General features: G+C 43.2%; 1 protein-coding gene across 1 annotated transcript; it reads left to right on the plus strand.

Annotated features, from left to right (window-relative positions):
• The first annotated feature begins 2,630 nt into the window (after positions 1 to 2,630).
• LOC123107906 (probable purine permease 11) lies at positions 2,631 to 4,455 on the plus strand. The gene is made up of 2 exons (XM_044529800.1): positions 2,631 to 2,917; positions 3,194 to 4,455. The coding sequence occupies exons 1-2, from the start codon at positions 2,845 to 2,847 to the stop codon at positions 4,243 to 4,245; spliced, it is 1,125 nt and encodes a 374-aa protein (XP_044385735.1). The 5' UTR covers positions 2,631 to 2,844; the 3' UTR covers positions 4,246 to 4,455.
• Positions 4,456 to 16,344: the final 11,889 nt, after the last annotated feature.

A 16,344-nucleotide genomic window follows, 5' to 3' on the forward strand; every position in this document is an offset into this window, starting at 1 on the left:
CTTGTCAATTTGCTCAAGCTTTGGAAGGGGTGGAACACCTGGGTCTTCAATAACAATAATTGACAACCAGTGGAAAATGGGCCGAAAATCCAGAAGACAAGGTAGACCTGCCAAGTTAAACTACACCCGAAGCACAACAACACTTCCAGCCTCCAAATACACCACAACACCCTACACAGCATGTGGGCACCATTTTTCCAAGCCACCGCCCCTACATTCAACACTCACACTGCAAGCTATAACGCCGACACGACCTAGATGGCCAGAACCCAGGTTGCACCCACACTTTTGGTAGAATCGATAAACCAAGACATAACGCTTATGCATTTCTCCATACCTTAAATTGAGACATGTTAAATTTAAATACTTATCCGTAGCATAAACGAAGCCATAACGCAAAGTGGCATCAAAGAATATACGTCCAATAGTCTTCTGTTCTCGAAAAAACAAATTAGTCTCCTATTGATCGCCGGATGCACAAAGTTCACTACCATTCTATTCTTGTTCTATTTATCTAAATTATCTTCAGCCACAAGAACACCTCCATAGAGGAACTAAATACTGGATATATTAGCACATTTTGGATTAATGTAATCCAGAAGTAGAGATAATAAACATGGCAATCACAGTATGCAACTCATACTGATATCTAAGCATGTGAGTACATACAATACATAGAAGCGAAACATCTATGAACACAATATATAAGGCTAGAACATGAACGAGCAACTAGGGAATGAACAAATCATACCCTCCGGTTGGCTAGGCCAACGTGGCAGCGGCAACCGCACCCTCAGCATCGTCCGCGGCCTTCTTCTTGGCGGCTTCGCCAATGGCCATGGAGTCGATGCAAGGGAAATAGTCCAAGCAGAGGAGGACGGGGATGTACCGGAGTAGTCACCCTGAGAAGCTCCCCAAAAACCTTATCGACCTTCTCTCGGGCAGGATCCCGAAGGACGGGGTTCCGAAGGCACCTGCTCTCCCGACCAACCATGCACGCGGTCGTCCGGATGGGATCGCCGGAGACGGCACAGTGAGAGAAACAATAGATGACGGCTAGGGTTGCGCGAGGAGGAAGAAAGTGCTGGCTGCACTGGCCAACGCCTCCTTATATAGGCCCACGACCAAGTCCGTGAATAGCCCACGGTCCAACGTCTTGGACAGTGACACTTCTGTTAGCGACTCATTAATTAATTCAAGATTAATTAATCATTCCTAACCGATAAAAATAAAGCGCATAGGTGTGAGATCGGCTCAGCTCATTCTAGCGGCGCGCGCGGCGGAGGAGGAGCATACGTGTACGTCTCCTCTTTTCAAACTCCCAACGGCATGTCGAGAGCAATCCTTATAAAGGGATCCAACTTTCCTCCACTAACATCATGTTTATTTTTTATTTTTCATTACATTACATTACATAATCATTCATAGGGAAAGTATCGGGTGCTCCCGGTGCTCCAATGTCAAAAAACATTTTTTATATTCAACAAAATTCTGAAAATAATGTGAATGTTCACAAGAATGTGACTACAACCCCTAAACATTTCAGGTCCAAACTCATAATGCACATTAATAAACAAAAAAATACAAATTCATATGTGAATAGTGTCAAGGTTGCTTTTGTCTTTTTTTACACTATTCATGCTAGATTTCACTTTTTTGTTTCTTAATGTGCATTTCGAGTTCGGATCTAAAAAATTTAGGGACCGTAGTCATATTCGTTGTGAACATTCACAATTCTTTTGGAATTATTTTAAACATTTAAAAATATATTTTTGACGTTGGAGCACCAGGAGTACCCCAAGGCTAGGAGCACCGACGCCCAAAAACACTGAGGCCCGAGTGTTGATGACTACAGAGTTCATTTTTTTGTGATTTGCCAGTTAATTTCTCCTAGCAATATTCCTTGCTTTGACGTCCGTTGTGAGACTATTCCGGATAAATAAAACTAATTCATCCAGCTACTGCATCTTGTTCATTTCTTATTCTATGGCAGAAAACTCATGTACGTATAATAATCTGCCCAGGCTACTGAAGGGAAGTCTCAAGAGTAAAAAACGTTCGAATCAGGGTTCAGCTTTCCAGGAAGAGTGTACATCAGAAACAGGCCGGCCGATGAGTGTTCGTCCGTAGGACGATTTGGAGACTTGCTCTACCGCTACCGTATAATAATCCCGATGAAAATCCCCGGAAAACTGACGGAAAATGGATGGAGAAGGCACAGAAAAACCCCCGTCCTACGCCGCGGAGTCACATTCCTTTTCAATTTCCCCGAATTCTTATTCTTATTTATTTATTTAATTATTTAATCCATTCAGCAGAGGGAAGCATCGCAGGGATTACCCCTTCCGACCCCCGCACGCGTACAGGCGACGCAGCGTGTCCATCGTTCACACACACATGCAGGACTTCTTCAGCTAATGGCGGCGTGTCCATCGTTCACACACACATGCAGGACTTCACACACACATCGGTTTTCCCTGGCGGTGGCCTGTCAAACGTGACGACAGAAGTACACATACCTGCTGCCCTCTGCAGCAATACATGCATGAAGACGGACAGCTCTTGCATTGACCCGTAAAACTCTGCGTTTGCAGCGATCGATCTCTGCATGCTGCACAGTGAGAGGGCAACAGCGAGACGAGGAAAGCGACAGAGAAATTAACGGGCGGACTCGGGCTCTTGTTCTTCCCACCCATCTCCACTCCATTCCACCTCCGCATGTCCCTCTTGTTCCTCTCCACCGCTAAACCTCTTCGTCCTCTCGATCTGCAATCGCCTCCCCTCTCCTCCTCCTCCTCCTCCTCCTCCTCCCCCTTCTCCTGACTGGGATATCGATCGGATCAGATGGCCGACGCCAGCGCCGGCAACAATGCGGGCAGCACGAGCAACGCCGAGGTCCAGATACAGATCCCTGCAGGTCAGATTGCCATCACTCTCCGCTTGTCGAATTTTCATCCGTTTTGGACGGTTTACTTCTGTTCAATCCGTCCGGCCGTACGTTGGGCTGTTCGTTGCCTTCGCTAAGCCCACGGTCCAATGGCGCGAACGCGGGCTTAAATTGATTTACAGTGTTGTTCTTCCAAGGGTGAAATGTGAACATGAGGGAATAAAAGGAAACAATTTTACTTGTCAAACTCATAGTGATTCTGTCATTGACGTCACTGAATTTTACAGTTCTCGCTGTAAACCACAGGGCCACCCAAAGCCGAGCCGGGGGCACCATCCAAGAACTCCGGCGCCAAGAACTGGCGGTGGTGGATGATGGTGTCGGTGGACGTCTTCTTCGTCGTCGCCGGCCAGACGTCCGCGACGCTGCTGGGGAGGTACTACTACCACCAGGGCGGCAGCAGCAAGTGGATATCAACGTTCGTGCAGACCGCTGGCTTCCCCATACTGTTCCTCGCCCTCTTGTGTTTCCCCAAGTCGTCCGGCGGCGGCGGCGCCAGCGGCGACGCCCCGGTCGCCAAGGTCGCGGTGATCTACGTCGTCCTGGGGCTCGTCATAGCCGCCGACGACATGATGTACGCCAGCGGCCTCAAGTACCTCCCGGTCTCCACCTACTCGCTCATCTGCGCCAGCCAACTGGCCTTCAACGTCGTCTTCTCCTACGTGCTCAACTCGCAGAAGCTCACCGGCCTGATCTTCAACGCCGTGATCCTGCTGACGCTGTCGGACGCGCTCCTCGGGGTGAACCACGACGAGACGGAGGACATGAGCGGCATGCCTCGGGGCAAGTACCTCATGGGCATCCTGCTGACGCTGGGGGCGTCGGGCACCTACTCGCTCATCCTCTCCCTCATGCAGCTCACCTTCGAGAACGTGATCAAGAAGCACACCTACACAGCCGTGCTCAACATGCAGATATACACGGCGCTCGTCGCCACCATCGCCTCCATGGTCGGCCTCTTCGCCAGCGGCGAGTGGAGGATGATGACGGAGGAGATGGACACCTTCCGCTCCGGCCAGTTCTCCTACTTCATGACGCTGGTGTGGACGGCCGTGTCCTGGCAGATCACCTCCGTCGGGGTGGTGGGGCTCGTCTTCGAGGTCTCCTCCCTCTTCTCCAACGTCATCAGCACCGTGTCGCTGCCCATCGTGCCCCTCTTCGCCGTGCTCATTTTCCACGACACCATGGATGGGATAAAGATCATATCCATGCTCATCGCCGCCTGGGGGTTCGTTTCCTATCTCATGCAACACTTCATCGATGACAAGAAAGCTAGGAAGGCGGCAGCTGGTGGCTAGTATAGTATATATATATGGTCCTTGGTGCGCTAGGAATTAATATTTTTGCTCTCTTCCAACCTAATCTGTTAGCTGCGAGGACCTAGGAGGTGTTGCTAATGCTATATATGTTGCAGGATTTTCTTCATAGAGTACTGCCTTCTGTATTATCTATGTATGCTACTGAATAATAATAGAATCTTCCCATTGAAAACTCTCTTATTTCTATCATCTTGTCTCCACTCCATGTCAGAAGTTGGAAATTACCAATACAGACTTACTTCTACTCCTCCGTCCCATAATGTAACTTTTCGAGTAGATGATTTTTCATATAAAAAACTTTTTCATCCGAGTTCGTATGCAAAAGTTATGCCCATTTTACAAATTCCAGAGAGATTTTGTAAATAAAGTCGAAATTCATATTTGTAAATTTTCCCAACAACTAGACCACATATCACCTGTGAAACTTATTTTCTTTTATTTTTTTGACATTTCCATCATTTTCTTTTATTTTTTTTAAAACTGAAAAGGCGATCCACGCGGGGAAGGGGGGGGGGGTATAGTTTGAAAATGGGACCTTTAGTACCGGTTCGTGGCACGAACCGGGACTAAAGGTCTCATCCCCATTAGTCCCGATTCGTGCCTCAAACCGGGACTAAAGGTCTAATCTTTAGTCCCGGTTTGTGGCACGAACCGGGACCAATGGTTGTGGGCCAGGAGCGAGGCCCATTGGTCCCGGTTCATCCCACCTGTAAGACTTAGGGTTTTGGGAAACTGCACGACACCCGTTAAGGGTGTGGCTATCTCATATATATAAGGGGTACACCAAGGTGTACGATACAATATACAAGACATATACAGAAGTTATATGTAAATACAGTCTAACACCCTCCCTCAATCTTAACTATGCCCTGAAGTACAAAGTATGTTAAGATTGCGCCTGCAGCCTACAAACTGAGGTTGTGGAAGAGGCTTCGTGAAAATGTCAGCAAGTTGATCTTTGGAGGAGATGAACTTGATGTGGAGTAGCTTCTGTGCAACACGTTCCCGTACAAAATGATAGTCAACTTCTATGTGCTTTGTCCGAGCATGAAACACTGGATTAGATGAGAGATATGTAGCTCCAATGTTATCACACCAAAGGACAGGCGGTTGAGTTTGAGGAACTCCCAACTCTCTCAATAAGGACTGTACCCATATGATCTCAGCTGTAGCATTTGCAACGGCTTTATATTCTGCTTCAGTGCTACTCCTGGACACTGTAGCTTGTTTGCGAGCAGCCCAGGCGATCAAGTTAGGACCAAAGAAGACAGCATGTCCCCCCGTGGATCGCCTGTCATCTGGATTACCAGCCCAGTCAGCATCTGAAAAAGCAGAAAGCGTAGGAGACGGTGCTGGCTGAAGGAGCAAACCATATGAGGCAGTAAGGCAAACATAACGAAGAATCCGCTTCACCGCTGTCCAATGAGAAGTCCGAGGAGCATGAAGAAATTGGCAGACACGATTGACTGCATATGAGAGATCTGGCCGAGTGATAGTTAAGTACTGCAGGCCACCAACAACGCTACGATACTCAGTGGCGTCATCAGAGGTGAGAGGATCGCCATCAAACGCAGACAGACGATCAGTAGCAGACATAGGAGTCATGACATGTTTGCATTTAAGCATACCTGCCCGTCGCAACAGGTCCATCGAATACTTATGCTGTGTGAGTGTCAAGCCAGCAGAAGAACGTGAAACTTCCAGCCCAAGAAAGTAATGCAACGTTCCTAAATCCTTCACCGCAAAATCTCCACTCAAGGAAGATATCAGATGGTCAGCAGCAGCATCCGAGGAGCTAATGAGGATGATGTCATCAACATATACCAGAAGATACATCGTCACCTGAGGTCGATGCAGAAGGAAGAGCGAGGTGTCAGCAGTAGAGGGAACAAAACCAAGTGACCGAAGAACAGAGCCCAATCTGGCATGCCAAGCACGAGGAGCCTGCTTCAACCCATAGAGCGCCTTGACCAGGCGACACAGATGATGAGGACGAGCAGGATCAACAAAACCAGGGGGCTGACGCATGTAAACCTCCTCATCCAGAACACCATGAAGAAAGGCATTCTGAACATCCAGCTGACGAAGAAACCAGCCCCGAGTAACAGCCAAGGACAACAGAAGTCGAATAGTTGTTGGTTTGATCACCGGACTGAACGTATCCTCATAGTCAAGACCATACCTTTGCTTGAACCCTTTCGCCACTAACCGTGCCTTATAGCGTTCAATAGAACCATCAGCATGCTTCTTAACCTTGAAGACCCACTTGGAATCAATGACATTGACACCAGAGACCGGAGGAACAAGCTGCCAAGTACCATTTGTCAACAATGACTGATACTCTTGCTCCATAGCTTGACGCCAATGAGGAATCCCGAGAGCAACCTGGAAGTGACGCGGTTCAGCTGAAGGATCTTCCTTGACATGAGCAACACATGCCGCAAGCCAGGCGACCGTCCCATCTTTGCGTTGCTTGGGACACACAATACCGGATCGACTGCGAGTATGTGGTCGAAGAGGAACGGCCGCAGGTGGTGCAACCAGTGGCAACGGCCCCGGCGATGAAGAAGTATCCGACGCAGCCGGTGACGATGCAGCGGCGACAGGCGAGGACGAGGCCGACCCAGGCGAGGCCGACCCTGGCGACAGACTCGACTGGATGGGCAAGTCAGTCGGCTCAAGGCCAACCGAGGCGCGGCAGCCCAGCCCAGGCGAGCTCACCGGCTCAGGAGAGGCCGGCCCAGATGGGAGCACCAGCTCGAGTTTCGGTCCAAACTTTGTGTATTTCTTGGGGTTTTGGGAAACTGCACGACACCCGTTAAGGGTGTGGCTAGATGAACCGGGACCAAAAGGTCTAGATGAACCGGGACTAATGCCTTAGCCGCACGAACCGGGACCAATGCTCACATTAGTCCCGGTTCTAGACTGAACCGGGACTAATGGGCTGAGCCGGCCTGGACCATAGCCATGTTTTCTACTAGTGTCAATTTCATCATGGGTGCAGAATTCGTTCATATCGCACACACGCAAATTCCATTTCTTGCACAACAATATCTTTTACTACCTATCTCGAGAGAGAGCACGGTGAGGCCAGTGCCGCTTTTGGGATCGAAGTGGACAAAGATATTTAATGCTCCTTTATTAATGAGGGGGGTAGCACTAGTAGAAAAAGGGTCATTAGTCCCGGTTCATAAGGGCCTTTAGTCCCGGTTTTCGAACCGGGTCGTTACTAAAGGCCCCCCTTTTAGTCCCGGTTTCTTACACGAACCGGGACTAAAGGCCCTCCACGTGGCCGCTGGCTAGAGCTCCACCAGCTCCACCTTTAGTCCCGGTTTGTAACATCAACCGGGACTAAAGGTAAAAAAAATTTAATTTTTTTCTCGATTTTCAAATTTCTGAATTATTTTATAATTTAATCTCTAATCACCCATCCCTCATCACTGCTCAATTTAACCTCTAATCTCTAATCACCCCTTATCATTCCAAATCATCCGACCGGTCACCCATCCCTCTCACTACTCCAGCCCGATCACGCTTAACTTTCGGGTTCTATTCTCCTTCGTTTCCAAGTCTGCACTTGTTGTTTTCCTGACAATAGTAAGATGTCAATCCTATTAACCCTCGGGAGTTTAGCTTGAGCATGAAGTCACACATTTCACTGTTTGAGTTTGAAACTATTATTGTACAAAACAATAAGTATTTAGTAACACTAATATTTCTTGAATAAATAGTTTGACCATAGTTTGACCACAGTTTGACCAGATTTGACCAAAATTCAAAAAAATCAAAATAATTATTTAGTAACACTAATATTTCTTGAATAAGTAGTTTGACCATAGTTTGACCATTGTTAGACCACAATTTGACCAGATTTGACAAAAATTCAAAAAAACTGAAATAATTATTTAGTAACACTAATACTTCTTGAATAAGTAGTTTGACCAGATTTAACGAAAATAAAAAAAAACTGAAATTTGAGCATAACTTTTTTTCCTTTTAGAATTTGAGGATTCTAAAAATTTGCAAACATGCCGTAGGCTGTCAAAATCGGGAGCGGATTTCGTTCTGAACATTTTGATATATTATACGTAGCCGTTTTATATTTTCCCTACATTTTTGCAAAACATATCCAAATTTAAGTTTTTAAATTTTCCTAACTAGTAGATGTAGTAATATAACTACCTCTCGAAGGATTTTATTTTTTGAAGTTTTTATCATTTTCTTTTGATTTTTTCAAAACAAAAAAGGCGATCCACACATATCCAAATTTAAGTTTTTAAATTTTCCTAACTAGTAGATGTAGTAATATAACTACCTCTCGAAGGATCTTATTTTTTGAAGTTTTTATCATTTTCTTTTGATTTTTTCAAAACAAAAAAGGCGATCCGGGGGGGGGGGGGGGTGGGTGGGTGGGTTAGAGTTTGAAAATGGGACCTTTAGTCCCGGTTTGAGACACAAACCGGGACTAAAGGGTGCCCTTTAGTCCCGGTTTGTGTCTCAAACCGGGACTAAAGGTCTCTTTAGTCCCGGTTTGAGACACGAACCGGGACTAAAGGGCATCGCACCCTTTAGTCTTGGTTCGTGTCTCAAACCGGGACTAAAGGGCTCAGGTGAACCGGGACTAATGCCTTAGCCGGACGAACCGGGACCAATGCTCACATTAGTCCCGGTTCGTGACTGAACCGGGACTAATGTGAATATTGCCCTGTGACCAAAACCATGTCTTCTACTAGTGTAGCTAGCTTAGTTCATTTAATGAGTGTGAGAGGTAGGTGATTATAGCCCCTCCTAATGCTCCACCTTGTACCAATGCGAAGGTTGTCAACTAAGCAAAAATTCTGATGTGACATGTTAATTAAGAAGTAAGGTGACCTCAGACAGAAACATTGCTAAGCGCGTGTACCTAGGTGGAAACACAAATCCGAGTCTATACCTAATTAAATGGAGGGAGCTTGGCAATCAAAAGCTAAGAACCAATGCATTGGGAAGTCTAGTTGCTAAGCCTTTTAATACAATTAGCACCTCATCCAAGCACTCATGCACTGGAAGAGGTCAAGTAGTAGATGTACTACTTTGAGGAGACGAGTCTAACTAGCTAGTGGAGAGGGAGAGAGAGCTAGTGAGTGAATGGAGTAATGGAGGGGTAAGAGATATGGGGAGAAGGGAGAGAGAGAAGAATGCAAATGAGAGAAAGATGAGACATTAATGGAGGTGATGGAGGGGAGAGAATAAAAAGAGAAGAAAGCAAGTGTGAGAAGAAAGTAAGGAGAGAAGGAAGGGGGGAGGGACACAGAGGGGGAGGGGAAGGTAAAAAGGTGGTTACTGCGCTTGGCAGTAGCGCGGGGTATAGGGCCGTACTACTTCTAAGCCTAGTAGTTGCAGCGCGGGACGTTTGGATCGTGCTAGTGACAAGTGGGGCCCATAGCAATAGCGCGGAGTTCCTGGGCCCCCGCTGCTGCTATCTAGTTAGCTGTAGCGCAAGTTTTGTACCCCATGTTGTTGTTGTGTCCTATCCTGGGGACATGATGAGGACCACTTAGCAGTAGCGCGGGGTCCCTGTGCCCACGCTACTGCTAAACTTTACATGTAGCACTTGTATCTAGCCCATGCTACTGCTAAGTAGCAGTAGCGCTGCCACTTTACCCCACGCCACTGTTAAGTGATTGTCAATAGGAATTTCCCTAGTAGTGGATGCTTTTAAAATTTGAAATAATATGCTGCTAAAAATACAAAGAGTTGTAAATCTTGAGATTCTACATCCCATGAATACATTGGCCCACTTTATACATGGTGTGAAAGTAAGCTCAACCAGATTCTTTTGATTCGATCTCTCCAACCAAACACAAAAACGGAATCAACTCATTCTACATTTCTACAGCTATCAAACACAGGAATAGAACCGACCTGTTCCACTCGAATGGGACCAAACATTCCATTCCATTTGGTTCTGGAACCAAACACACCCTTAGGAGCCTATGTCACATAAATAAGAGGAGGTACTGCTCTGTAAAAATATTGATCATGCATGTCAGGTGCAAGCTATATGGTTGTTTGGTTGTCTGTTTGCTCCCACCAGATATTAATAGGAGTTGTTTGATTGCTTGAACCTTTGAGGTCGTTAAAAGACACATGAACATCTGGGCATGTACAATAAATATAGAGATATTTGAGGACTCTTGCACTTTATTATAATACAGACTTATCATAAAAGTATATAGTTATACAGTGGGTTTTGTAGTTAAAAAAACTGACGACCACATAGTAAGAGACATCGGAAGAAACTATGAATTTGTAGATAGCTTCAAAAAATATTTGTGAATATCATCCTATCAATTGGATTTTACAAGATCACAGAAACTATGAACCGAGGGATGCACTTACTCAATATTCAGCCACATTGGATTATTCACAACAATTTATAAATCAATCCGTTTTTCAATTACATAATCATTTCTAGTCAAATTAAGACACATTATTATATTCGCTTATAACCTTCTGTGATTAGCCGTTTAATTATATGGAGGCCCGACATGATGTTCCACTCATTGAGGAGTTCAATATGTTTCAGTTTTTTTCAAACCTAATGTTTTCAGTTGGTTAGTTTAGTTCTCTGAATCTTTTGAGGTCTGTTCTGAGAAGTGTATGACTATGCTTTTTGCAGGAAGACACAACTATTTCATCCATCTGCATCTTCATAAATTCTGGCCAGTGAAAAAGGATCTCAAGTGTAAAAAAAGGCTCCGGAATTGTGTTCGACTTTCCAGGAACAGGCAACTCGATCGGTGTTCCTCTGTCTAAGATTAGGGGATTCTTCGTAACCTCAATGAAATGCAGTCTCGCATCCCACAAAGGCAAGGCCAAAATACCGAGAAGATCCCCTGAAAACCGCCGGAAAATGGATGGTGAAGGGACATGAACTCCTCATCTTACCGTCTACCATCATCGCCATCAACTATAACTTGCCGTCCAACAACTTCGTCATGTTCCTGCACGCTGCTAACACACTGCTGGCAGGCCGCGCGAGATACACTGCCAGGGCCGATGGTCGTCTTTGTTGGTATGCAGTCTCTTTTGGGATATACTCATCTCATATTCCTTATACTAATTAATGATCTCCGTATTCCTAATACTACTTAACAATCTCTTCATTTTCTCGATGCAGGAGCAGGGGCTTAGCTAGGACCTACGATGTGCATTCATACGGAGGCAAAGTGTTAACACACTTCTCGATGCCGCCTGTTCCGAAGAAGCAAAGCAAAACAAATTTCTCCCTCCGCTTGAGCATCTAAGAAACTAATGCATTCTCACCGAGGATTGAGCTTGTGCGTCACATGAGTAAAAACAGAAGCGTGTATGTATATATTTATAGATGCAAAATAATAATGAAGAGTAACAAAAAAAAGAGTAACGAAAGGTGGAAACATTTAAGAGGCTAGGTGCAGCCATAAAAACTTCATGAGATCTTGGGCATGCTAGATTGATAGGTAGGTTGCATCAACATCGACCAGGCATGTCATATGAAGGCTATGGTGTTTGGTTGTGTGTATGCGCCCGCCAGATATCATTAGGAGTCATTTGCATGATTGCATGACATTATTGTTGTTAGGATATCTAGAAAAGTATTTAGTTGAAATTTACAAGATGTCTCAAAAATTATATGCTGTGAGATTTGATTGCTCAAATACGTCGAGATTGGATTATTCAATTTTTCATTACATGATCATTACTAGTTAGTTTTTCTTCCAAAATCGAAAATGACAATAAAGATCCTACATCCATTGGCGTTCAAAAACACTGAGGCCTGAATATTGACGTTCAGTTGGCTGTTTCGGTCATGTACTTCGATCTGTGCTTTATCTACAAAGCGTGACGAGAGACTGTTCCGACGAATGTTGATGTTGAGTTGGATGCAGAGTCCAATCTTTTTGACTGGCCGGTTCATTTCTCTGAACATTATTTATCTGCTTTGACGTTCGTTCCGAGGCTGTTCCGAGAGATACTTAGAACTAGTTTTTGACAAGACGGGACAAAGCTACTTCATCCAGCTGCATCTTTACTCCATTATTTCACTACTTTAGAGAACTCATTTATTAAAATCCGTCCAGGATAGTGAAGTAAAAAACGGTAGAAACCTCGTTCAGCTTTCCAGGAAGAATGCATATCAGGAAAAGGCCGGCCGATCAGCGCTCCTCCGTTGGAGGATTGGAGACTGGCTCTATAGGTTAATCTCGATGAAATGCAGTCCTGCATAGTCTGACCAAAACGCCCAGAAGACACCCTGAAACCTCACGGAAAATGGACGGAAAAGGCACAGAAAAAAAAAACGTGCTACGCCGCCAAGTCAAGTCTCCGCTCCCCGTCTTCGCGGTCCTCTTTAACCCCGTCCAATCCCCGCACCCGCGCAGGCGACGCAGCGTCTCCATCGTTCACACACACATGCACGACTTCTTCAGCTAATGGCGGCTTGTGCGAGATATATAGACGGCCCGTGCCGTCTCCTGCTCTTCATGTTCGCGCGCGCTAGCTAGCTGGTAACACGCTGCAGCCTCTCACTTTGTCTCGGAGGGATGATCGATCGATGCATCAAGCTGGTTGGGATCGGTACGTGTGTGGTACCTTTGTAAGTTACTACGCATTTTGTATTTTATTTATACTGGTTAATTGGTGGTCTTTGCATTTTTCTCGACGCAGGAGCATTATTATACTAAACGGCCTGCTAACAATATGACAGAGAAATTGTATACAAGCTATATGACAAGTTGTTGCTAGTATCAGAGCCAAGAGATTTTGAATTCAAGACTTGTCTGTCGTTTCCTCTTGCTTGGAAAGCTTGCCGGCACAAGAAAAACATGGTGGCGTTGGAGCAATCCTATAGCTAGAGACATTTTTTCACAGAGCCAGACCTACAAGCGGAGGTGGCATCACTTAATTTAGAAGAAGGAGGCCCCACCCTGGAAATCTGGGAGGGAGGGATGAATTAGGAGGCAACACGTCTGCCTATAAGACTCTTAGTGTAGATAGAGTCCGTAAGTGGAGCATTTTCGGCGGCTTTGACATTTGGATATCTCTCCTCCAACCTACTCCCTCCGTTCACTATTATAATATGTTTTGGATACTCTAATATGAACTACATACAAACTAAAATAAATAAACAAATGCTAAAATGTGTCTATATACATCCGATTCAGAAAATAAGTTAAAAACATCTTATAACGGTAAGAGCCCCCGCTTCAATATACCCCCCCCCCTCTCACTAATAAATGTATAAAAGGTAATATGTACCTTTGGCAAATCGTACTCACTTTCGCATGTGTGATGGGTCACCCGCTGGAACGCATATGCCTTACTTTACGTTTTTTTTTCCTTTTTTTAGCACTCGAAAGCCGCTGGAACATATGAGCCGTACTTTACGTTTTCCTTTTTTTAACCTAAAATAATAGGTGTGCGGAGTGAGTTCGAATTTCTGGACCTACTGGTTTATTTCAACCCGCTATAACCAACTGGGAAGCCAACTAGTTTGCATAGTTACTTTTTTTCTTCGTGTTGCGTGCTTTCCCACTTTGGTTTTCTTTCCTTTTTTGGTTTTGTTTGGACTTTTTTCTTCTTTTTCTATTTTCTTTCCCCTTTTCTTAGTTTCATGAAATTTTCTAATTCATGAACATTCTTTTAAAAACCATGAACATTCTCTTAACTTCGAATTTTTTTTATCAAATCCATGAACTTTTTAAAAAACAATTTAACCTTTTCGAAATTAAAAAAATGACAAAATTGGAAAATTCACAATTTTTGACAAAAACATTTACAAGTTTGACAAAAAGTTCTAAGCGTCAAATACGCGATGAGCGCGATTTCGCTGCCTAGTTGGCCCAAGGCCTAAGCGTTTTTTATTTTCTATTTTTTGTTTTGCTTCTCTTTTTTCATTAATTTATTATTCTTGTTTTTGAACTTTATTATTCCACTTCAAATCTGTTAAAAAGTTTGAAATATTATTTGGAATACCAAAAAATGTTCTTATTTCAAATATTTTCTATTTTTTAAGAATATTCTAGATTTCAAGAAATGTTCTTGTTTTCAAAAAAAAAATTTGTTCACCAATATAAGAAAGTTTGCGTTTTAAAAAATGATATATTTTAAAAGGTACGAATTTTGCAATTTGTATTCAAAATTTTCATTAATTGTTGGATCTTTTTAATAATTTTAAAAAGTGTTCAGGTTTGTAAAATTTTCATACAAAATTTGAAATTCAAATTTCTTTTTGCAAATTTCAAGAAATGTTTTGGGCATAAGAAATATTCATGTTGGTTGATAATGACAGAAATTGCTAATAGCACAAGTATTTAAATCAGAAAAAACTACATGCTCAGGGATGCCCCCGTCTAGCCTAGTCTCGCACACTCCTCTAAACTGGGGATTTTTGGACTATGGTTAAATGAGCCCAACTTCTTGCAGCAGCTTGGCACAAAAATATGAGGCATCCATGCTAGGTTGAACGACTTCTGACACCGTTTGTACGTTGCGGCATATCCGTCCATTTATCGGCCTTTTTTCACCAAGAAACTGTAGAAAAGGCAAAACTTGTCGAAAACCCAAACAACTTGGCATGATGCCATGAATTTGTCATAAAATAACATGAAAATAATTGACGGCATTTCAAGGATGTCGAGAAACAACGAGCTCATAGACAGAGCCTTCTGGCCTATGTGGACACCCTCTCTTGAATATGGTCTATTTTTGGACATTCTTAAAATGACCCCAACTTTTGCAAGCAGGTGGACATGCCCATGATAGGCATCCATGACATATTTAAATCATTTCCGGCACCAACTAGGCGACGATATCGCTCCCTTCAGGCGCCTATTGGGGAAGCCCAAGCTCTCACGGATTTGGAAAAATTCATCGATACAAAAATGTTCCTGTTTTCAAAGTTGTTCACTAATTCAATTTTTTTTATTTGTTCAAATAATCAAAAAAATTCTGGGGAGTTTCAAATAATGTTCATGCTTTTAATGTTTTTTCGGAATTTAAAAATGTTCCTATCTTTAATTGTTTTTCTATGCAAATATAAAATAATTTCAGGGAAATTCAAAAAAATCGCTTGAATTTTTTGTTCATACTTCTGAGTTTTTTAGTTTCAATTTTTTAGTCTATTTTTCAAAAATGTTTGTGTTCCAAATTTTCTTTGCTCTTTTTTAAAATGTTCATGTTTTGACATCCTGAGCAATTTTTAAACATACAAATATTTTTTTTCAAATTTATGTAAAAGCTTTTAAAGTAAGTTTTGAATAAAATTTGAAAGTTCAATTTTTTGGGAAAAGAGAAAAGAATCAAAAAAGGATTTTTTTTTTGAAAAAGAACAAAAATTAAATAATGCGAGAAAGACCAGTTTCACTATGGTAAACTGGTCGCTATCATCAATTTTTTTAAACAAATTGTGAATTAAAAAATACAAAATACAATTTTTCTTAATTTTTTAAAAAAATCATGAATATTAATAAAAGCAAAGGAAAATGAAAAAAATAAAGAGAAAGAGAATAAGAAACAAAAGAAGTAAGACCGGCTAGGCAAAACCAGAAAAAATGGAAAACAAAATAACCCTCAACCTCCTCGGCCAAACAAAACCATAAAAGAAGAAATGTAAACCTGCGACCTCCTCGTTTAGTGGGACACGAACAGAAGAAAGAAGAAAGAAAGAAATATAAGTATTCACATTAGGTGAGTTGTCTGGTTGGCTACTACAGCGTACGCTTAACAAGGATGTCGTGGGTTTGAATCACGCCCCGCCCACTTTTTTAAACGTAGGGGTGTTTGTGTATGTACGAGCAGTATGTACACATACCGGCGCGGGTGACATACTTTTGAAAAAGATCATCCTACCCTTTATTATGAAAGGGGTATAAAGAGATCTCCTTTGACGTGTTTAGAAGGTTGTAAGTGTAACGGTGAATGGATGGAATAGCTTTTTCTTTTTCTTTTAATCACGAATGGAATAGCTTTTTTTCTTTTAAATCGCGGATGGAATAGCTACTAGGCTACCCTTTTTTCAGATGATGAAAAGGGAATCTCTCCCTTTCTCCCACA

This window comes from Triticum aestivum, chromosome 5A (genome assembly GCF_018294505.1).
Source record: "Triticum aestivum cultivar Chinese Spring chromosome 5A, IWGSC CS RefSeq v2.1, whole genome shotgun sequence".
Lineage (NCBI taxonomy): Eukaryota > Viridiplantae > Streptophyta > Magnoliopsida > Poales > Poaceae > Triticum > Triticum aestivum.

Bases quoted from the DNA above. Each gene is read 5' to 3' on its own strand.
- LOC123107906 (XM_044529800.1), top strand. From the start codon at position 2,845: ATGGCCGACGCCAGCGCCGGCAACAATGCGGGCAGCACGAGCAACGCC. The intron at 2,918-3,193 runs GTCAGATTGCCA...TGTAAACCACAG, and splicing joins CCAGATACAGATCCCTGCAG to GGCCACCCAAAGCCGAGCCG.